Source organism: Coenobita brevimanus, chromosome 102 (genome assembly GCF_032717465.1).
Source record: "Coenobita brevimanus isolate Jiangsu-jjx chromosome 102, ASM3271746v2, whole genome shotgun sequence".
NCBI classification, from domain to species: domain Eukaryota; kingdom Metazoa; phylum Arthropoda; class Malacostraca; order Decapoda; family Coenobitidae; genus Coenobita; species Coenobita brevimanus.
Window position 1 is genome coordinate 34,815,280 of NC_137055.1, and position 24,986 is coordinate 34,840,265.

Below are 24,986 nucleotides of genomic sequence, written 5' to 3' on the forward strand. Positions count from 1 at the left end.
TGTACAGTACCATGTAGTAGTTTACCAACTAGGCTTTATGAGCTGTTGTGCCTTAACTCCCTCAGATTCAGTGATGTCTTTTGGGGAAATTCTTGCTACTCTCAGACAATTCTAATCAACTTAAGAAAGGCCGCTTATATTGGAAAGGTTCAGTGAAGGCTATATCAGATCCCTCCAGTTTGAAACTGAATAAAATCACCCAGAGGTACCAAGAATACAATCAAAATGACATTCCCAAGCTGAAGGGTTGGAAGTAGTAGTAGTAGTAGTAGCACTTGTAGCCTCAGGTTCATCTGACAAGTGAACCCAGTAGACTGCAGGCTGAAGTTGCTTCCTCCTGCAGACCACCATCTTCCTTTTGGAGGACAGGGATGGAATCATGGGATGTTGTACAACCAGGCAGTAGAGCTGCTTGGTATTATCAGTGCCACCATGTGAAGGTGTCCCTCTTCAGCACCTGACAGGGTTAAACTGGACATATCAACAAGAACAATATCACAGGAAGGACAGCTTATTCTCTGATTGCCAGATCTTCAAACATATCTGCCAACTACCAGCTAAGATTGTTAATTCTCCTACCCCTATGAATTTCTAACTTTTAGAACAGATTAAACTAGACATCAATCCAGTTTCTATAATCTGCACTGCAATTATGGTACAGTATTATTATCTGTCAACTTAGTGCTACCTTATTCTATCTCTTATTTATTACGAATACTGCTTGCTCAAAACACTACAGCAAATACTAAACATATAGCCAGCATCCTTAACAACAGCATGCACTCAAAAATTACTAGTGTGGAGCCTGTGCAATCAGACCAGCTATATAACTAGAGGGAAGTGGTCTGAGTGGAGAGGATGTTGGAATACACAACTGTAAACCAAACACAAGCAAACCACAAACTACACTGGTTGGATTAGTATGAGACTGAATACAACCGTGGACTGGTTTGCAGGATCCACAAAACTTGATTTATCCACAAAACCCAGAGATGTTTTTTCACTTTATTCTTGCTGTCTCATGATGATTTTATTCAGCTCAGGATAGCCTTTTCAAACTGGTGGAGTTAGATATAGCCTTGATACAATAGCAGTAGTTGTGGCCCCAAGTTCATATGAAGCATGAATCTGGTGGACCATACAATGAAGTTGCCCTTCTCCTGCAGTCCACTATCCTCCTTTCGGGAGACAGGGAGGGAACTGAGGGACATTTGTACAACCATGCAGCTCCTCCACAAGGTCGTATTGATGCCACTGTGTTTTGGTGTCCCTCACCAGCACCATAACCTTAATAAACCCCTTCAATATCCAAGGCTTTTTCTATGCTAAATACAATAGTCTGGTAGCAGCAAGAATAAACTAAATAAAAGGACATCACTCGGATTAAGTGGTTAACTACCAAGCAAAACAGCACACAAACACACACACACACACAAAAAAAACACATATAAACACAAACACTCCACTCCAAGGCCACACCAATCATACTTACTGGACCCAATCAGGATCTCTGAAAGGATCACCGAGCATGCAGGAGAGAGGCAGAAATAAGTATGAGACATCATATATCACAAATGCTCCTTGAATACTGACAAGGAAAAAAACACTACAAATAATGAAAAAAGTTTTGTCTACACTACTTTTGGACCTCACAGACAATAGTGCGGGAAAAGTGACATGGTGAAGAATCTACACTCATATCTAAGACAAAACTTGGTCAAAGTGATTTAAAAACAAGTAACATCCTGAGACTGGTATGAAACATAACATGTACTTTAACTTTCCACGAAAAGAATAAAAAAAAATGCATTTACACAAAACACTCAAAGACAGTATGGTGCATTCATTCCAGAGACTGGGAAAGACAGGCAAGGGGGTTTACATATGATTATGGCCATATTTTCATATGATCATGGTTATAATCTCACTGGTATTATAGCCTTCATAGCACTTATCTGTAAATGATCAATTTTGCATATTTCACTTCAAAGAGTTACAGCCTAAAGGTGAAGGACCGGGTAGCATGAAGGCAGTTCATCTGAAGGCAATTCATCTGTGGTCATCCCTTCTGGGATTAAAGGGTCTGGCTATAAACAGTTAATATCAACATACTGTAGTATGAATCAGTAATACAGAAGAGAATATTAAGCTGTAAATGGCAAAATAAATCACTCAGGAAGAGGCGTTACAAAAGCTTCTATGGCAACAAGAATACAACCCCACATGAAAATGGAAGAAACATTGTGAAATGACAATCACAGGCCTGACAATAAATACTGGTGAAATAAATAAGATAATTATCTTGCATCATTCCTGACAAACCCTGACACATTACATTCCACTTGCTAGACATTTATTTCATACTCTCAAAGAGATATTATAGTATGCTTATCAGTCATTTTCAATGTGGAATGCATTTGTTTCTTTAAATATGATAATGATACATTAACAGCAATTGAATATTGCAGCCTACTTTTTTAGTCCATCAATCTGTATATAATTTATGAGAGGTGAAGTACATAAAGTTTAAATATCAAGATTAGCATGAGGTTACTGTGGTATGACTCTCACAAAACCTTTGATGAGTTCTTTTTTTATACAGCAAGCAACCTCAAAGCTGTCAGATTGCATTTAAACTTATCTGCTGATCATGTTGTCTATTAGTTCTCATGCAGTTACTTTTACCTTGTCAACACCCAATTACTATAATTCCTACTTACATCTAATATCATGCTAAACATAAACAAAGTCTACATATTAGATTTCTCTATATAAATTTATCACAAACACTTTAAAGTTTGCATTCTCTGCATTATGCCTGAAGTTGAAATAATAAAAAAATATAGAGCTACATCTGTTACCAGCAGCATCAGATCAGAGCAGGGGTGAGGTTTACTATGAGGTAACTTTGGTCGATACAAAGATCAACTGAAGGTGTCATTACTATAAGGCCTGTGAACCTCTTGTGACCTTACAAAAAAGGTTATCATAGTATCCATACAACATGACATGATTTGAAAACAGCTTATTACAGCAAATATGAATAAAAATGAGCACTAATAATTAATATAATAGCTGATTTGAGAAAAAGTGTTACTACAAACATAAGAATACAACTTACTTTATAAAATAATCAAAAGATATTAGTTTTGATGGAAATTATGAAGAATTTACCGTTGCTTTCTTCTTAAGTACGCAAGAGGTTGACAGGCAGAGTGAGTCAAGTGAAAGAGGGTCTAGTGAGAGCACAAGGGTATACTGTGAGTGGTTAGGGCATCCAGACAACAGGCAATCAACAGGTCATCTTTACCGATCTCCGAATCACGGCGAGGGAAGCACTCTGTGTTATGAGATGGGGAAGAGAGATCAATGAAGAAAAGAACTGTTATTATATCAAGGCCTGAGTCTGCCTCAACCTTAGTCTGATGTTATGAGACAGCTGTAGAGCAGTGAATATATCTCTATAAACTGCAGGTTTATAGAAAGGCACTTCAGTACTTTACAGACAAAACAGTTCCCACAATATCAGAATAAAAAGTGAGTCAGACATCCGTACACCACAAAGAATCTTAGTAAGCATTTAAAGGATGTAATGGAGGGATTTATACTCAAGTTAAAACTCTCTACAACAATACTTTAAATTCGTGAATTTACAATAACTTAATAATGAAATATCAGAAGAACACAGATGTGAGATAATCTATTAACATATATATTACAGTACTGTAAATACATCTAGAACAATTACACATAACACGATCTTACTAATAATCACTTACACAAAGCCGGTAAGTATTGCTACAACTAGTTTATGCTTAGTAATGCTCAGTGACAGCATTATTTGTGCATTAAGTATATTTACTGTATTTATTTATACACAGTGACTGATGATTTTAAGTTTATATACAAGAGTGAGTTCTAATGATGTCAGACTCCTTAACATATGCCACACTAAATCTAAAATTACTGTAGGAATTCAGATTGATGTAAAACACACCAGAATTCTGAGAACTGTTCCAGCTGAGAGACAGCAGAGTAAGGTTTTGGATCTCCCAATCCCATATAAATGTTGCAACTGGGTTAGGATTAAAATAACGATGATAATAATGATGATTTACCTTCCACCTGTGGTTCTGAAAACCTTAATAATACTGTGCAGATGTGAGCATAATGGATCGGTAAATCTATACTAGATCATCATCATCAAAGGATAACTGTAATACATTTCCACTGCATACTTAACAAAAGAAAATGACAAGAGTTAGCTCAATATTTTCAGCACACTGTGCTGGTGTGTTCTTCAGTTATTTGTCCAAGTGTGACTGTTACAGGTATCCCTTGCTCAGTAGTGTTCCAACTTTTATTTTGTTTACGGTTCCTTTATTTTACATCCATTTCCGGTTAATGATACCAATTTTAACTTTAATAATAACTCAGAGATCCAAATACATGACAATTAATATTTTGAGGGCTATGAAGTGAAAGCTCCTTTGTGAGATGTGTAAAACAGTGCCACACTGGGAGTAAATATCAGTGTAGCCTGGCCTTCACCATCTCATTATCTACATTGTAATACTTGAAGTGTCTCTTTTCTTACGTTTACACTAATATATAAATACAATGTTCTACTGTGGGAATATGTAGTGTTTTATGTGGCTATGAACTTAATTTGCATTGGTTTTGAACTCTGGTTTGGTGAAAATATCCCCGGAGGGCCTGATGAGGGACACTACTCAAGGTAGCTCAGATATAACCAGGTGGTTCTGCTGGCCAGTTATACAAATGTCCCTCAGCTCTCTCCCTATCCTCTGAAAGAAGAATAGTGGGCTGCAGGGAATGGGCAACTTCAGCCTACAGTTCACCAGGTTCACACTCAGAGAAGCTTAGGGTTAAACCAAAAACAGAGGGCCAACTCTGGGGCCTCCAGAATGTATACCCATTGAACCCATGTTATGACTACTTAGGTTTATGCTAAGCAGTTTATTATCGCCCACCTTTAGAAGGTGGAGCGATAACATTTTTGCCTATCTGTGTGTGTGTGTGTGTGTGTGTGTGTGTGTGTGTGTATCTGTTCCCATTATATCTCATGAACGACTTGAGCTATCAACATGAAACCTTCAGGATAATATGATATGGCCAAAAACTTGGACAAATTTGAAAATGGGCACTTGGGGTCAAGGTCAAAATCACCAAAATGGCTGCCAGAGGTCAACCAAAATTTATTGTCTGCCTTTAGCACCATTATATCTGATGAACGGCTTGAGCTATCAACAAGAAACCTCCAGGGTATTAAGATATGGCCAGAATCTTGGATGAGTTAGAAAATGGGCACTTGTGGTCAAGGCAGATGTCACCATAATGGCTGCCAAAGGCCAACTAGTTTTTATCACCCACCTTTGGCACCATTATACTGTATCTCATGAACAGCTTAAGCTATCAACATGAAATCTTCAGGGTATCAAGATATGGCCTAAATCTTCAACTTGGCCAACAACATATTCTGGTAGGTGATTGGCATTTGGCTCCTGAATGCTTTCTTTCATTATTGTGGTTTTGGGCAATGGAACACTATCATTAAGCAACAGATACCTGTATAAAATTCTCAAATAATCAAGTTGCTTTATGGTGAAAAAAAGATACTGCACTTGAAACTGGTAGAGAAAAGGTGTATGTTGCAGTGACTATGGTGGGTGAAGGTTGTGATGCTGCCACGACAACATAACACAGTACATCACCAATATTAGAGGGATGCAGTCAACATCATGGACCACACTAAAACTCATAACAAACAACATAAATACCATTAAAAAGGGTACATACAAGACCTGAAGCTGGAGACAAGTACTTTCACAAAATGAGTGATTAAAAAATATAATGCATAAATAATAATTAACCAATATTTCACTCAATAAATTAACCTGTACCACCAAGCTTTTGTCAAAATTAACCTTTCAATGCAATGACATTTTTCATTTTACTCAGACCACCACTAAACAATTTTGTTCACCCATAGGAAGGCCATCTAATAGTGAAGAGGTCAATGAAGGCTGTATCTAACCTCTCCACTTAAAAAAAAATATGAGCATCTAGTGATGACAAGAATAAAATTAAAAAATGCATCCTCATAAGGGGTTAAAAAACACTTTGTCTCCACCCACCAAATGATCATGGCTTCCAAATGGCCAACAAAATTAGGCTGTGGTATCAAGGTTTCCAAATGTTTGACAAAGTAGGCTGTGGTATTCTGGACCACATTCTGGGTGGCATACAAGACTTCATACCACCCTGTCTTAGCAATTCATTCTCCATATTACACCTTGACCTTTTATTAACCAGTAGTAGTAGTAGTGGTTGTTCCCAGGCTCGTCTGAAATGTGAGCCTGGTGGCTGGCAGGCTGAAATTGCCCTTCTCTGGCAATCCACCTTCCTCCTCTCTAAGGATAGGGAAGGAGGTGAGGGATGTCTGTATAACCAGGCAGCTCTGCCACTCAGTTATATCAGTGGCACCACATGATGGCATCCCTCCTCAGCACTGCTATTTACTGGTATATAATTTTCATATCAACACACAGTAAATCAATAACATATAAGATGATACTGAGGTGTAAAATGCAGAATAAATCACGAAGTAAAGGTGTTACTAAATCTCCAAAGCCACTCAGAACACAAGCTATGACCTATGTTGGGGGAAATGTTTGCCAGTATTTGCACTGGATGGCAAGTAACCCCTTTAGCCCAATGATGTATTGCATTTTATGTTTATTTTTGTTACCACCAGAACATTTTTCAAATTATGGGAGGATTCTTGCTGCAAAGGATAAATGAAGTCCCTGTCTAACCTCCTGAGGTAAGTCTCTCCAAACTATGTAAAATTGTCTGGGGTTGCAATAACTTTATAAAGAAAGGAAAACAAAAAAAAATCATTGGACTGAAGTGGTTAAACTGCTCTTCTGCTCTCACTCAGTTGTTAGTTTCTTGTGTGCTGTGGAAGAAGGCTCAACCTGCTTGTGTGGGAGTGTTATAAATATGATGACACCCAATCCCCTATCACTCCCTTTAACCTCCTCAGTCTAAGTGACATCTTCTTAATTTATTCTTGCTGCCACCACATGATTTTCTTCAACTATGAAAGGCTGCTTGTATTGAAGGAGTTTATTAATGCGACACATATAGCCCCTCCTGTTCCAACAGTCTATCCTAAGCTGAATAAAATAATAAAAAATGGCAAGAATAAAATTAACTGATATCCTCAGACTCAATGGACTAAGAACGGGGATACCTGGCGTAAAACCAAATTATTTTTTCTTTTTTTACTCGATGGACTAAGATGCAGGAATGCAAGGTTGTAACATACATGTGATGAATTCAGCAATTGATAAGAAAATCCAGTGTAAGCACGTGCTGACAAGCAGCAAAGATGTTATGAAATAGGCATTGAGCACACAAACTGGAAATATGACTTGACAGCCCCCACAGCACACAAAATGTCATCAGCTATGCCACCTTGTGCATAACAGTTATTGAAAATATATGATGTTGATGATGATATACATATATATATATATATATATATATATATATATATATATATATATATATATATATATATCTATCTATCTATTGCCAGACGCCATAATCCCGTAAGGGGTGGCCGTTTGACTTTGAGTTACTTGTTTTACGGAGAGGGGCACTAACCCTCCACCAACCCACTTGTTGACACGTAGGGAGCACGTATGGTTTGGTTATATGGTTACCACCCAGCGTTGTAAATGATTTCTTGGCTTACAGGAAACCATTTGGCTTGTCACTCAATGTAAAGCCAACTATATATATATATATATATATATATATATATATATATAAAATAAATCCTTGGGTGGGGGAAAAGGTCAGGATTATGACGATAATTATTTTCATTGTGGGGTTAAGGAAAGCATGTATAAACACAGTCAATGCACATAAAACCTGTGATACTTAAAGTATCTTCATGTAATCATGTAAGTAAGTAAGCGAACATAATCAACCTGAAAAAGAATAGTGTTTCATGAGATTAGATGAAGCAAACTATGAAGGAAAATAAGGCAATTAGTGACGTACCCTGAGCTCCTAGCATGGTAGCCTTCACAGTGGACAGGATCTTGAGCTGCGTCCCGATGGTGGGTATGCGCTCACACACTTGCAACAGGCTCTGAACAATAGAAAATAAACAATGCAAAGAACATGATACTAAAGTGTGTTTTGATTTCTAAGTGCCATGAAATATTCAAATGGAAGAATGGAAACAAAAAGAAAGGGTACAATCACAGACATATTCATGTTCTCAAAAACTGTACTTCAATTCTATCTATCCATTAAAAACTACCCTACTCTTTCTTACCCAATGACATATTCTGGGACAAAGTTGGTCTACTGTTTCCCTGCTTTCATTTCACCCTTAGGGCAAGTCTGTCATTTTCTTCCCTGCTACAGCATATGAAGGAGAATAATCTGTGAGCAGAGAAACATACCAAGCTTCTCTCGGCTTAGAAATATTGGCCAACATAGATATGTAAGAAGAAGGGGTGAAACATCAGGTTAACTTTTGATTCTAATTGTACCCTGACTTACCGTCCTCATGCGCTTGTCAGTACATTCACGAGCTAAATCCTTGGCAAGCCGTGTCACCTCCTCTGAAGCCTCAGCAATGGCCTTGGCACAAGCGATGAGGTCCTTCTTGGTGCCACCTTCCCCACGCACCAGCTGGGACAACTGTGCCATCAACAATGCCATCTTCTTGGCTGCAGCAATGATGTCATTGTCACGAGAGGACCACTGCTTCACTTCCTGATGCAGCCCGTGTGCTGCCATCTGGAAGTCAGCAAGAATGTTACTGTGGTAAAGGACTATAGGAAATACTGAAGTGATAACAAGGGGGAACTGCAAGCAATCATTATTATGCGAATGGGATGTTATGTAGTAGCAGTAATTTCAACCTCTGGCTCATCTGAATGTGGCCTGCCTTCCAGAATCTCAATAACTTTTTCAAAATGTTCACATTTACTAAACTTGTGAAGAACAAAGCTATACTTGTCCACACTGGTAATGCAGCCACTGTCACATAGTGGTTATGATGGTTACTTCTCACTTGCCTGGGTGCTAGTTGAGCAAAACATACTCTAACAGCCAGAAACAAAATGCCTTCAACTTATTATTAGGTGAAAACAGTCACCTACGGTTTTCCAATTTGATTGGGGCGCTCACCATCCACTCACTTGATGTAGTGCTGCTCTCAGGTGTCTGCCCTTTCCTCTCCTCCGTCCTTCTTTCCTTCCATCCTCTTCTGTCTTTCTTTCCTTCATTCTTTCCTCTTCCTTCTGCCTACGGGTGACTTTACATTCCCTCTTCTGTCTTTCGTTCCTTCATTCTTTCCTCTTCCTTCTGCCTGTGGGTGACTCTACACTGAGTGACAAGCCAAATGGTTTCCTGTACAACAGGAAACCATTTACTATGCTGGGTGGTAACCATATAACCAAATTATGGCGCCTGTTGGTTTGGTGGGTAATTAAGGCGCTCCAATCGGATTGAGCCAGTGAAGGTTTATATCCAAGGGTTGGTTGGGGTTTGTTGCTCATGTGATGCCATTTAGGGATGAGTGAGGCTGGTCACTCTCATCTTAAATGTCAGGACCATCTTGCCTAGCCCCGGGCTCCTACGCTTCTCATGGGGCAAAGTAGGAGTGGATGATGATGGATGGATGGATGGTAAAATAAAAGACTGATTTATTTGTTTCTAGATCTATATCAACCTGTAACTGGATTAGTATGCAAACCAATCACTCTGAAGCACATCATTCAAGGTTTAGTACATATATACAGTATACCCTTGGGCATTTAAAAATCCCACTTGGTCAATTTGGTGCATCAGGAACACGATAATGGTATATTTGTACTCCATGATTTTTTTTTCCCCCCATTTCCTTAACTAAAAAATTTACTGGTTAATGAATCAAAAGTAATTCAGTGAAAAATCTGGAAATCCATCCATCCATCATCCAATCCAATGTCACCCCATGAGAAGTGTAAGAAGCCAGGGCTAGGCAAGTTGGTCCTGACATTTAAGATGAGAGTGACCAGCCTCACTCATCCCTGAGTGGTGTTACATGAGCAATAAACCCCAACCAACCCTTGGATATAAATCTACACAGGCTCAATCCGATTGGAGAACCTTAATTACCCACTAAACCACCAGGCACCATAATTTGGTTATATGGTTACCACCCAGCATTGTAAATGGTTTCCTGGTGTAGAGGAAACCATTTGGCTTGTCACTAAGTGTAGAATTACCCACAGGCAGAAAGAAGAGGAAAGAATGAAGGAAAGAAAGACAGAAGAGGGCGTGTAACGTCACCCTTAGGCAGAAGAAAAAAAGAAAGAGTGACGGAAAGACAGAAGAGGAAGGATGGAAGAGAGGAAAGGGCAGACACCCAATGCAGCAGCACTACACTGAGTGAGTAGATGGTGAGCACCCCCACCTACCACATAATCTGGAAATGAACAAGATAAATTTTTCTCAAATCTCCAGCAAAGACATCCTGTCAGGCAGGCTTACCACAGCCTAGAAGTTAAACATGTTATAATGAATGATGCTTTCAAACAATATGAGCTGCAATAATGAGTGTGAGCAAGACAAGGAATAGCTACTGTTTGTCCACCTTACCTTGACCAATATTTTTCTTTTGCGGCTTATTTCATGTACTTCAATGACAGAACATGACAATACTATGGCTCTACAATCTCTCCATACAATTTCCCTGTGGTTGGCACCATATTCTACTGTTAACCTACTGGTACAATTCAGCACATAAGATGGAGTGACAGTTTTAAGCCAAGTTAATGTGAACACTGTACAAACAAGTTAAGTGCACTATGCTAACCATGATGGGCTGGTTGGGCTGTGGAACCTGGCTGAACATGCTGGTTTCCTCCTCATCATCAGTCTCCGGTGGGGGAGGTCTGGGGGGCGCCCTGTCCCCACCAGGCAGGGGTGGACGTGGGGGGGCCTGGTCTGTCAATGTAAACACTGTCAACTTTGTTCATTGAGGTGGTTGTTATTTCAGGATGAATCATGCTAAACTGTGATAAGCTAGTTTTAGGTGAAGTGTGGCTGGTGCTAAGTAAATCCACTATCAGTGTTGATGCCATACTTATATACTTTCTTAGGGCTAATTTTGGCACACTGCTCTATTATATTAACCTTGATATTAGGTGTGTCCAAGTAATGCACCTGATACATTTTCACAAGCCAAAAATACAATATGAAGTTGATTTTATTTGGACAAGAGATACTTCTTACATTATCAAGTTATTAAAGCCCAATTTTAAAAATTCTGCAAAAGAATAACAAAATTTGATAATGGTATTTTCAGCTAATCTTTAATAAACACAAAATCAATATGAAACATATGTCATATATTTGATAAGTTGAGGGTTTGTCTATCATATGAGGAAAGCACCCATTACACTGTATTGGACTGGCAATATCTTACTAAATATTAAATTACTGTAGTGATGAAGAAAATGACTCATTAACTTACTATCAATTGAAACTTCCAACATAAGCAAGAAGATTTTGAACAATTCAGCATGACTGTTGATATAACACCATAATCCAGTTTCAAAATAGAACAATACAAAATTATTGGGATGTTCTTTATCTTGCACAAAACACTGACATCCATAGAATACCCTTTATAACGTGCATATTATGCTTAACTGTAATTATATTGCTTGTTCATGTACAGTATATACCATGTATATAATATACTGTACACCTAATCATGATTACCAACTAGATTATATTACAATATTACCCAACTGCTACATCTTGCTGATTTATGCAACTGTATTTAAGGAAGCCAAACAGCCATCAGTTTTATAACACTAATGTACTACTGTACAAAGTAACTTATTTATATTCTAGAACAATAAAATTGTCATTATACAGTACAAATAAACTACAGCAGTCTACAAATACAGAACACAATAAATACATCAAGGTATTCTGAGCTACAGGAGGCATGCATAACACTGCTTCACTACAAATCATGCAGCCACAAGAAACATGCTCATCTAGGACAGGCTGCAATATTACAAACAAGTCCATAAGCACAACAGAATAACATAAAATAACAATTTGAGCATTACAACACGTACATCTTTTATATTTTAGTAAACCAAGTCACCATGCACCGATTTACATAAAGAAGAATAACACATCTATGAAATATGAAAGCTGCAATGAAAAACTTCCTTCATAAAATAAGGAAAGTAGCTGAAATGGAAATAACGATGAACTTGCAGACTCCAGAGGACAGTCAATCGTGCTGCATGCCACTCAACAGGCAGGGAACTTCAAGTGTTGCTAGGAACAGGGTCTTCCTTATAGATGCAATGCTAGATCAGCAGAAAATTAATATACTGTAGTGAGGAAAGTGGTCAACAGGAAATCTTACTGCACCACAGTCTTTCACCATACTGGGATTTATAAGATAACTGCCATTAGAAATCTACTTATTATTATTATGAACATAATGCATGTATATATAACAAAGTGGTGAGTAAGATAGTGAAAAACTGTGCTTCAGACATTCTGGCTACAAAGTAAATTTTTCCAGAGAAATCCTGAAACAAAGATGGAGAGTGAGAAAGTACACACGGCCAGAGACAAATACTGTATGTCTCCAGTTTTCTGTGCAACAGTGGGAAATATACACTAGTAAAGGATCATTACATGTACAGGGAAATTACTAGTGAGAGATGGCAAGGGGCCCTACCTACTGATTCTTGCAATAGTCATCATCAAGCTGGCATGGCAAATGAGTAGATTACAAGAGGGAGAAATGTTGGATGATAATTCTGGTTGTCTTAATAACCTTCAGTGATTACAGTACATAAGTGTAGCTCAATATTTCTAAAGCCACAAGTACAAACAAATGCAATATATATGGTTTTTTGCTGATGTGCAAAAAAAAAGCATTGCTACTGCAATACTGTAATCCAACATATCTCCCCTCCACAAAGATATGGAGACTGCAACATTCCCAGTCATCTTGGCTTTCTCTTCCAGCCTGATTGTGGCTCAAGAGAGAAATGTAAAGTACAGAGACTGCAACATTCCCAGTCCTCTGATACTGTGTGATGGTGGGGGCAACAACCTGGGTAGCGGGGAAAAGGGTCGGTGGGAAGTTCGTCATCTGTGTGGCTGTCGTACACAGCATCACCCAATTCTCCTGAGGGATGGCAAGGCCTGGCTTACATATGTATTTACCCTTACTCCATTATTCTTTTTTCAGTACTTCCAATCAATGGCTTTACCAAATAGTTTGTTTATGCATGATGCATAATTTACTTAACCTTAAATCTAAATTAAGAAGTACTTTTATGTTACTATGAAATGTCTCAAATATAACTTTTTCAATATATTCTCAAGTACTTTCTTTGACTCTGGTACCAGTAACTAAGCTGCAACACACCAGTTCCTCATATGATAAAAGAATATTCTGAAAACTAATCTATCATATGAAATAGGTCTTTCCTTTTATAAATGTTATGACTCTTACCCATAAGCCTTAGCATATATGTTTGTATGTATACCCTAAATAATAGCTAAAGACTAACAGCTTCAGTAAATACTATTTTTGTTTTTTTGTGATGATCACTCACATTAGGGAGCAACCTCACCTACACAATAGTGGTTCAATAAACTAAAGTAAAACTCCCAATGCTCCAACAGTAATACTATATGCCATGATACATTCCAGGCAGGACCAAATAAATAAATAAACAGTTAAAACAGTACATACAACAGAGGGACCTTAATTAATCTATGCTTAAAACACCACAATTCTCTCTGAATTAAATGAGAAGTCCTTCAAGAGTCAAACATTAAAAAATTGCAGTTTTGTTCTGTTTGATGTTTTCTTCAAAGTGTTGCATCCTAGAATGAATCTGCAGAATACAAGATACGTTATCCTAACCACCTGCATCCAGTAACGTCTTTTGTTATTTCAATCTTACCACTGCCAGACAATATCATTCCACTTGGCAAGGCTTCTCAAACTGAAGGAGATAAAGAAGGCACTCTCTAACCCCTTCAGTTATAAGAATCTCCCTAAATTAAAACAAACAATGGAAATGGCAAGAACAAACTATAAAAGGACATTACTTGACTGAAGGGATTAATGGCAGGTCAGGAAGGGATGGTAGTTATGCTGACAAAATGCCAGTAATCAAATATAACTTCTTCACAGTAGCATTGGGGGTTTTACTAAAATATTCTGTGGACAATAAGGGTATTGTTGACAATGTGTGGTGGGTACCTTGGCCCCAGGTTGGCATGGCAGAGAGGAGGCCAGCACTGGGAGACTGGAGAGAAGGAGATCGGCCGTAGCAACTGTACATGTCAACACCTCCAACACCAGACCCTAATAAACACCCAGCCAAAAGTGTCGCAAAATGAGATCGGTACTTTTATTACTGGAGGGTCCTTAAAACACCTTAGCAACAATACTAAAAAAGTTATGTACAGTATATCAACTGAGACCAGTACTGTGTTTTAATTACTGGACAGTCCTTAAAAAAATTCACCAATAATACCCCAAAAAAATATATGCATGATCATGCACAGTCTAGAACTATAATAAAAATATTTCACCGACATACCGGTATGTATACAATTACACTATACTTCACTGTGTGTACTTAAGAGTATTTAATATAGGCTTAAAAATGATCAACTTTTCAACAAATATTAACACTATACATTTAAAATCTATATATACCTGAACAAAGAAGTCAGGTTAAAAAAACAAGGGATTATCAGTACCTATGCCAGAATAAGGATATGGCTGACTACCAGGGTGAATGTGTCCATTGCTTCCATCATGATCTGCAAAATGTCAGCAAATCTCATACTCTGCTAATCGAGGTCTGTAAAACAAAGAGCTAACCTCTGCTGCATATTAAAATGAAAAATCAAACTTAGGTGAGAAAATAAGGTAAATTTCAGCTGTACAAACTGGCTGACCAGCTGCATTATTGTTCCATTCTAGGTCCACAACAATAAAAACAACAACAACAACCTTGCTACACAAAGTACATACTGTAATTTTTATGTGGAATGAATGTGACAGATTTTCTTCCTGGCATTAAAACCTTACATATAAACACAAACAATATCTATACAATTGTTTAGTTCGTCAGTACCACATTGTTTTCAAAGAATGCATATATACAAACTACAAAACATTAAAAACTGTGACCAGTACTTGCAAACAAACACAAAGCTCTGCTCAAAATGGAGTCTTCAATCTTTTTCACATATGTACCATACAGGCATGATAAGCAATGGAGCTCCACACACACACACACACACACACACACATAAAAAAAAAAATAATAATAAAAAGGCATATCAGATCACTTTATGCCATTGACAAAGCTGGCATTATCCATACAAAACTGGTGACTCATTGTATGGAAAGAAAATAACATGCTTGATGCTGGAATAGTTGAATTTCCCTGAAAAAGAAACAAAATGGATGACACAGGGAGTAAACATGCCCGAGGCCAGAATGAGAGGAGCCAGAAGCTATCCACACATAATTTGAGAGGCCATACAGTGAACAGACATCGGCCAACTCCTGCTACTCTGGTGCAGCTGTAAGTCACCAAGCTAGTGTTATTGGTAACCAACAAACAGATGCCTGGTGGTCTTATAAGGCTGAGACACTCCTACTGAATGAGGCCTACAATTTTTTAAAACAAAGGGATGGTTAAGGATTTACTTCCCACATAATGTCACTCACAAGCATGTACCTGACCATTCTTGCCTTAAGCATCTGGAGTGAAACTCTTAACCCCAGGCCCTTACAGGCTTGATGGGGCACTCAAGAGGTATCATTCCATTTATAATGGCTACAACATGCTTGAATGCACTGACCTTAGTCACCTAATGGCAGTTCTCCACATTGCTCAATCTCTGGCAACCTCCCTATTTTAGTTAACTCTGATTTCTTAAAGTGAAAAAGTTAGTGAGCCTATTACAGTATGAAACCTGAGACTGTGAAGGGGAAGGGAAACCCCCCTATTTTTAACATTAATTTTTGACGTACATGAGAAATACTGTATACACCATATCTGGCCTCCCTATAAGCTTTCTGATGGCTCTCTGTAATGTGCGATGCAGACTACTCAAATCTAATAAATATGGGCAAGCCACACATATTCGTCAAAAGTTCAGGATTCATTTACACCTTTACATAAGCTTTGATTCTATGAATCCAGGTGACATTTTTTTGTTAATTCCTGCTGCTACCAGATAATTATATTCAACTCAGGAGAGGCATCTTGTAAAGAAAGGATTGACGAAAGTCCTATTTAAGTCCTCAAATTCAAAATGATCATCCTAAACTGAATAAACTTTTCACAAAATAGCAACAATAACGTGGAAATCCCTTGCTTCAATTGGTTAACCCCATCAATCCCATGATGTGTTTTTCTACTTTATTCTTACTACTTTCAGACACCTTTATTCAGTTTTGAAGAGACTTTAAAACTGCAGGAGTAACGAAAAGTATCCATTATTTTCTTCACTACTGGGGCACTACCCCACACCGAATAATCATCTGGAGAAAGCATGAATGAAGTGAAAATTATGTCCACTAGATTGAACTGGTTGACAAAATGGCCATTAGAGTTTACAAAAGCTTGGTGGGTTACAGAAGCTTCATAATGAAGGAAGTTGTCCGATCTCTGTTTACTTAAGCCTCAAAATATTAACACAATTTAACCTCTTTACTGATTAATTCTTCCAAAGGTCTTGTATTATGGGGTGTTTAGCCTCAGCTTCTGCACTCACTCCTGAAAGTTAAACAAAAAAATAAAAGTGGCAGAGCTTAATAAACATGCGGACAGACTCGTACGTCGTCGCTCACAGACAGATTATAGATGCTAGAATATTAAAGTGCTGTCTACCTGGCCTCACCTGGCAAATCTCCATAGTAATAAGGGGCTTGGGTAAGAAAAGAAGGAAATATTAATAAATGTGAGAAACCTATACCTCACATACTCTCATTGCTTGGTACAATCAGGGACAAGAATTTACCTACTATTTCACTATATCTACTTCACATTTAAGGCACATTCATTTCTTTCCTCCTTGATGCATCACATCATTTTGTCCCCAACTGTACACTGAGCATATGAAGAAGTGTTGCCCAAGAATATCATGTTCGCAGTTTAGTACATCTCATCACTTCACTACTGTTTACTATGACATATTGAAAAAAATAATAATAATCATCTATGACACCTTGGCTTCTCCCAGGAACCCTTCAATTGGTGATGACAAGAAAGAACTGCCAAAAGGCTATTCTGTCCTCACATACATCTCTCACTTTATCACACACTCTCTTTCCTCTTTCTTGCCAATGTACTGTCCACACTCTTATTCCACACTACATGTGATCTTCTTTTTCCATTACTACCAAAAATCTCTGTTTAAATACATTTCTTTAGCATCCGGTCTGTGTTCATCCAGAGAAAACATCTATACCATCTCAGAGTATTTCACCTCATCCACTCAGCAATTTCACACCTCACTCTTAGAGTCGTTTCTGCTACTCCAAAACACCCACAAAAATCATCTGTTATCAAGGCCATCCAATTCTGCTTATGCTTGCTTAATATGCAAAAGTAGCAAGCAGAAAATCTATCTATTTATCTATTGCCACATTCCTAATCCTAGATATCATCTACAGAAACTAAAGAAATGCCATGACGCTCCTATATAGTCATTCCTACCTTCCATCTGCCAAACAAAGTTGCCCTACCTCAAAAACAGTTGGACAGCAGGACGAAGTTTGTTTCAACTTTCTTTCCAAAACCCAGAAAAAAATAAAAGGGGGGGAGGGGGGGGCCTCGATGCAAATTTCGTTACATGTCATATCCATTGGGTAGGGGCCTTAACAAAACCTGACGGTCTGTTGTGTAGTCAACAGGCATTAATCATATGTTTTCTTCTTCCCCCTTCATGATGTCTGAAGTCTTCTATTTTATCCTTGCATCACCTCATGCCTGATTTTTGTCTCCAATCAGTTATTTGTCCTCCAATCAGTTATTAATAAAATGCTACACATGTGATAACTATTTCAGGTTATATATTTCTGTCAACCTCTGCTGGAAGCTGTGATTACCTAATCTAACCTATCACCCATGTACAGATGAGGAAGTATGTGATAAAATAATCCTTCTCACCTTCAGTTTTGTTACAAATTCTAGTCAACATAGTTTCCCACACAACAACTGAAAACTGTTACATAAAAAATTCCTAGTTTTTCAGTATCACTTCTAACTGAAACTACTGGAAGGCTGTTTTAGAAAGTATCTGCCGCCATTCCAGCCATACAGAAATATGGCATGACAGTATTTTCAGGTTAGTTTGATTTACACACAGAAGTACAACAAGAACATTATGCCTTAATGATGTTCAATATCAGTAACAAAATATATGTAGCTATCAACACTCCTCATAAACAGTCATTAGTAAACATGTGTGTTAAAGTAACATATAAAACCATTTCCAAGGCAACTCTACATACACAGTACCACAAAAATCTCTGAAACTGTACAAAGCTCTTCAATACAGGCTTTCTTCTTGAACCTCTACTAAAGTTTGTCCATTTTAACTTGGCAGAGATTTTCATCCTTTAGTACTTTGTTACCCACAGTTCAATGGCAATATAAGATAATACTATGACTTCAACTCCTTCCCACAGCACATGTTCTTGACTAGTGCCATACTGTAGTGTCAACTGGCAATTATAGGCCAAGTTAAAGTGGGCAGAATATAACTTATTGGCTACTGGCACCTACCACAGGACGAGCCAATTCATGAATACCGCATACAACCACCAACAAGCCTCATCAAGTTAATGGCACATCTCAACCACTTCTAAACAGTCACTTATTCTTACATATCATTATAACAACAAAAACAAAGCAAAAGGGTAACATGATGGCAAGGGGGACAAGAAGGGGTCGAGAGCATGAAAAGTACATGCCTACCACTGGTTACAGAGATCACTGTGGTATAAGATAGTAATTTACGAATGATTATTTTCCCCTCATATCTCTTCTAGAGATGTCTTATGCTGTAGGTTTTGGACAGCAAAGGAACCCATACCTGTGAACTGGGGGTAGCACAGAGGAGGGCTTTAAAGATTTCTGCCATCTCCCACAATATAAAAGCAATGAATAAAAACTGATCTTGGATATTATTAAAGGTACAGTAAATGCAAATGACAGCTAAAATTTACTATCATGAAAACAAAGATCAGTTCATATTTATCAAACATTGAATCCCGACCCCTTTTACTCAGTGACAGAAGCAAACATTTCCAAGGGCATTCCATGCGCAGCTGAGATGGCTATAGGCTCTTTTTTATTGGAGGTATTATTTAGGTGAGGCTTATTCATAAATACTCTATCTGTAAAAATATTTATGTAAAAATGTAAGTTCAGTCAATTGTTTTAATATAATGCCATGCTATCAGTAAGTCATAAAGTTGGAATATGCTTCAATACAAAATTACAAACTCTGATTCAAACACTTGAGTCATAACACCAGAAATCCTTCATCTCATTTCTCCTTGTTGCAAAAGGGCACTGAGGTGAGGAATATCCAATTAAATAAACGCCAAAAAGGGAGACTTGTTTTAAAGTAAACCATATTAAAAACACATTACCACACCACAGCATTTACGAAAATAAAGCTTTAAACTGTATTGCCCAACTCACATTTATGAATTAGGCTTTACATTTCTCATGGAAAATTGACCCAAAATGTCTTAGAACCTCGGCCTGCCAGTTATTTAACCCCTTGAATCTGAGTGACATCCTATTTAGTTTATTCTTGCCACTGCAAGACAATATTATTCAACTTAGGAATGGCCTCTTGTACTGATGGGCTTTATTAAGGCTATATCTAACCTCCCAGTTCAAAGTCTTCCATAAGCTGAATAAAATCATCAAGAGAAAGCAGGCAGCTTCACTGCCTGGTTATACATTCCTCATTTACTTCCCTATCCCCCAAAAGAAGGATGGTGAAATGCAGGAGAAGGGCAACTTTAGCTTACAGTCCACCAAGTTCATAGTCAGATGAACCTGGAGTTGCAATTACTACTGAGAGAAGGCAAGAATAAAATAAAACAGATATCCCTGTTCTCAGTGGGTTAACGCTGAAGACGAGCCAGCCAGTCAGGTGCACAAAACTCTACCTCTCTCAGGCAAGTGGATGCCCTGGTACTGCGAGGGAGTCAGGCCTTTCTCCGGCTCACCAAAGATTTTCATAAAGTCCACCTTAAATACATCATCATCTAAGTCGATCTTTGGAGGTGCTGGGGGGCGGGGGGGAGCTGCTGTTGAGAGCAAAGGCATAAAACCTCAACACTCCTGGCTAGGAAAACTTCCTCAATAAACAGAAAAAAAAAGAACTCTGTACAAAAACACCAACTAGAAAAATAAATGCTAAAACACTCACCAAAAATTGCTAAACATATTTATGGCGTATATATAGAACAATGCTGCTCAGCACTGCTATACACTGCAGGAGAAAAACTGAAAGAGTACAAAACCATAAAATAAAAAATACTGTACAGGGAATATTGCACACTCTACAACAACCAATTCCATTTACAAGCTCACCTTTGAATAAAATAATGCAATTTTGATATGCTTTAAAAGCATGAATACATTTCTGTCGGCATAACAGTACTACAAAAATATTTCACATACAGCATACTCTATATAAAATACAGTACAGTATTCTTAGCATCCACCACCACCAGCTGAAAGCTAACAATGTTCCAGGTCATTATCTACAGTTCTGTCTGTAAAATGCAAAGTCTCTTAATGTCTGCTTACCTGTAGGATCCACTGAATAATAAGGAGCTTGAAAGTGAGGAAAGTTATTACATGTTACTAATTAGGAAGACTGATTACCACTCTTTATCAATCAATTCCACAATTATATGTCAGCTGAAGGTGAAAACTCTACAAACAGTCACTTGAAGGATCACAAAATTATAAAGTGCTGTGCTGCCATAAGCCTGTTCACTCTCTAATCCTACCCGTGGCTGTGATAACCATGGTTTTGCGTTAAACAAAGATTAAACAAAGACTCATGAGTCACTGCTAAAATTTCACAGCATATACATGTTGTCCAGTATTTACGTCATAGCTCAAAGCTTTGCCATAGTGTGCATGGAAGAGTTCAGGATGACCATGTTACCAGTGAAGTCTAATAAGGCACTACATAACTAACAACTCTGGCCAAAGGCTTAATAGCCCATTCCCTAAGGTGTTGCAGTCCTCCTATATACCATACACCTCCACCCGTGACTCTGGTTGGCCTCCTTTCACCCAAAGACAGAAGTAAAGAGTGAGCAGACCTATAGCTCACATGTATATATTACAGCAATTGGGTGCTATACTCTGAACATCCCAGTATCAAGATGCTTGTAGAGTTTCCACAATTATTTTATGCTTGTCAATACTGCTTACCATTTCTAAATACCAAACCAATTCATTATGCTTCAATTAAACACAGCTATCAACTAGATAACACAACTAGGATAAGCCCTTAGCTGGATTCTTTTAGCAGAGGAAGTGCTGTACACAATCTTTAATATATACTCATCTTATTTAAGAGACACACATTAGACATTAATAGTTAAGTATTTATAATATTCAATCCTTGTTATACCTACTAAACTTGGTAAATAAAGAGTGCACTTACCATTGAGTGTGAGGGAGGACATGTCTGGAGGAGGTGGAATAATGGGTTCCTCTGGGTACACCATCACTGCCCTCCTCACCTCACCCACTGCACTCAACAGCTGACATTGTAAAGTATTTCAGTTAAACCATCTCACTTTATGAATCTCAATATAGATTCATTTATCCATCAACCAATCCCTTTCTGCTCCATCAGGCACTTAGGGGCCTAGGGCTAGGTTATCACAATACTGTACACAGTCAGCATAAAAAGTGTCCAAACAATTGGGTTCGATGGATTTCCAAATGAATGCTATGAACATTTTATGTGTGAGCAGATAGTAAGGACAATTTTCATGTTTCATTCACTATGTCATATCAGAGGCACAAAGTGCCCAGATACATATTGTTTGCCAGGTGTACCCGATGTTTTTTACACACGAAACCATATGGACAGTCAGTTGATATCATAGTGTTATTTGTATTTCTACTGGTAAGCTAAACTTATTACAATACAGGTGTTATTAATAAAATTTATTTATGTTTTACATTATTCAACTCAAATTGCTCAGCAAGCAAGAGATGAAGTTCAAGAAAACTACTGCCTGCATAGCAACACAACTGGGTCCACTTTTGTTACTCACCAAATTTCATGAAAATATCTTACATTTCACACCTGAAAATTCTGTTCCATATTTTAATCAACATTTCTATTATCAAACTGCTGCAGTATAAACTGACACCGCGAGAGTCATATACCATAACACTAAAGTTAATTAAAGCACTGAAATTCTTCGTATATCTCCTATAATAAGCATTATCCCCTTCAACACGATGATGTATTTTTTTTGCCGTATATTAATCAAGAAACCAGCATGCAAATACATGGAACACTAGGAGATACCTCTAATAGTGGAGTGGTTAATGAAGGATACCCCCCCCCCAACATATTAAAGATCCACTGATTATCATATTAAAAAAGCATTGGTAAAGCCTTGTCAAGAGCTCCTCCATACATACCTCATCCAACCAACTTCAACTTGATTCTCCTTCAGTTCCCTAGTCCTTTTCAACTTCCTTCCCTCACTTTCTTGCACATTCATTTCCCTTACCCATTCACTTTCTTGGCCTACCACATCTTCCACCTTCAAACTCACTCACATATGCCTTTTTCATCACTCCACCTACATATTCATATTCTACAGGCTGTAACCTTGAAAGTTCTCTCATATTCCCTGCTCATTCCACTATTTCCTCCCCATTCCACTTCTGTGGCACCCTTTCATGGTCCTCTTCATCTTCACAGTGGTCACCCTATCTATCCTAATCCAGTGAAATACTTTAGTTAAGCTACTGCTATAACATATTATCTCTTTGGTCTGACAGCATTACGTACAGAGATAATACGTCAACTAAAAAATGGAAAATCAACAATGTTATGCAATGTAACAGATGAAAAGCTTATGCAATATTGTATTCTTCGGCATACAACACACAGTTCAGGATTGTACTGTATGTGAAGAGACTCGCCTTCCATCAAGTGAATTATTTCTTTACTTAATTCTACCTATCCCCAGACAGTTTCATTCCATTTGGGAGAGTTTTGAAATGGGAAGTTAGAGACTGTTTTCACTGACCCCTTCATCACAAAAGGTCTCCACTAAGATCAATAAAATTGTGAGAAGGTAGTAAGAAAATTAAGAGAATACATCACCACCTTCATGGGATTAATGAGACACTGCATCTGAAAATTTTCTTAACAGATCAGTTAACTCAAACAGCAGTTCATATTTAAGCTTGGCTTCAATAAAGAAAAGCAATTAAGCAATCCAATATAAAACTGAAGCTTGAAGATGGAAATAGCAATTGCTCAAACAGCATGTATCCTCAAACTTGTATGGGTCACCTCTTTAAATGGTAGAGATTTAGCAATGCTAAATAAAATTATGTTGTATGTAGTGGAACCCAAAAGAAAAATGCTTCAGGGTGATATTCCAGTGAAAGAATTACTGAGTATTGCTGCTGTTCTGGCATGTCACCACAACTGGCTCACTGAAATGACACTACTTACTTGACGCCCATGTTTGAATTATGGGAGAAACTAATATTACACAGTACAGTAATTCTTTGTACTCTTTTGGGCCATGAATATTACAGTACTAGACTTTTCTTGACAGTATCTGTATCTAGTGATTTCTTGTTGTATTACAAACTTATAAGATGCTATTATATCTGAGCTACTCAAACTGAGTCATAAAAGTATTACATGAAACTATTAAATGCAGTAAACCGTCAACATACTGTGCTACCAAAAAAAAAAAAAAACAAAAAAAAACAAAAAAAAAAATCAACTAATATATATCCTATACACTGTATAGTACATATCTACTAATAGTGACAAAGCAGTCTATCATTCAGTAACAAGAAAAAGAAAACACCAAGTACTGAACTGTGCTTACTGAGATTATTGGAAACTAACACTCAGTTACCTTACACTCTAGTAAAATCCATAATCATGAACTCAATAAAAACTGTACAACATACTGCAGTAAATTAAATGTTCATGATAATACTAAAATACATATTAAACATCAATCACTTTCTTCACAATTCTTAATAAGAGTAATGTAACACTACAGAAAAAGTTCTGCTACAATGCAGCCTCACAGAACAAGCAAGATGAGAGATGCACCACTTACGTGGCAAACTGCAATGTGTAAGCAAAAACGAAATGGATAATAAGCAGAGAGTTTAACTTGTCATGAAACACTCACTGGCATTATAGGTTGCTGGTTTTTCTGACTGTGTTCAATACCAGCACCTGGTTGAAGAATCTGTAAATTTGCCAGAATTTTCTTGCTACAGTACTCTGCACATTTAACTTCAAACAGGCTTACAAATCTCTTCCTCTTCAAGTATTGTTAGTTTTTATTGATATTAACTTCTTAAACAATTATCTGTTAAATAACTGGCAATGACAATGATCACTAGCTATTAAAATTGGATTAGTACAGTACTATTCAATAATCTGGATGGTTATCATGATGTATGTATGTATGTATGCAACCAGGCTGTACAGATATTTAAACAAGTACTTCTTTATTTCAGTGACTGAAATATGATCATAAGGTGTTTGATAAATATGAAAAACTGAATGACTGGCAAATACCCAAA

The 24,986-nt window shown here is 37.6% G+C and overlaps 1 protein-coding gene across 13 annotated transcripts in view; it reads right to left on the reverse strand.

Annotated features, from left to right (window-relative positions):
* The window catches only part of Vinc (vinculin), a 112,726-nt gene that overhangs the window by 5,771 nt on the left and 81,969 nt on the right, over window positions 1-24,986 (reverse strand). The window contains exons 15-25 of one of the 13 annotated variants that reach the window (XM_080284624.1): window positions 24,587-24,646; window positions 21,835-21,934; window positions 20,961-20,987; window positions 14,863-14,925; window positions 14,357-14,461; window positions 13,193-13,267; window positions 10,913-11,043; window positions 8,608-8,847; window positions 8,098-8,188; window positions 3,311-3,340; window positions 1,493-1,510 (exon numbers count right to left, since the gene is read on the reverse strand). In XM_080284624.1, the coding sequence (XP_080140750.1) occupies window positions 1,493-1,510; window positions 3,311-3,340; window positions 8,098-8,188; window positions 8,608-8,847; window positions 10,913-11,043; window positions 13,193-13,267; window positions 14,357-14,461; window positions 14,863-14,925; window positions 20,961-20,987; window positions 21,835-21,934; window positions 24,587-24,646 (940 nt within the window). Of the gene's footprint in view, window positions 1-1,492; window positions 1,511-3,310; window positions 3,341-8,097; window positions 8,189-8,607; window positions 8,848-10,912; window positions 11,044-13,192; window positions 13,268-14,356; window positions 14,462-14,862; window positions 14,926-17,022; window positions 17,050-20,314; window positions 20,456-20,960; window positions 20,988-21,834; window positions 21,935-24,586; window positions 24,647-24,986 lie in introns of all 13 variants that reach the window. The other 12 variants (XM_080284629.1, XM_080284626.1, XM_080284627.1 and 9 more) reach the window with 12 other exon arrangements.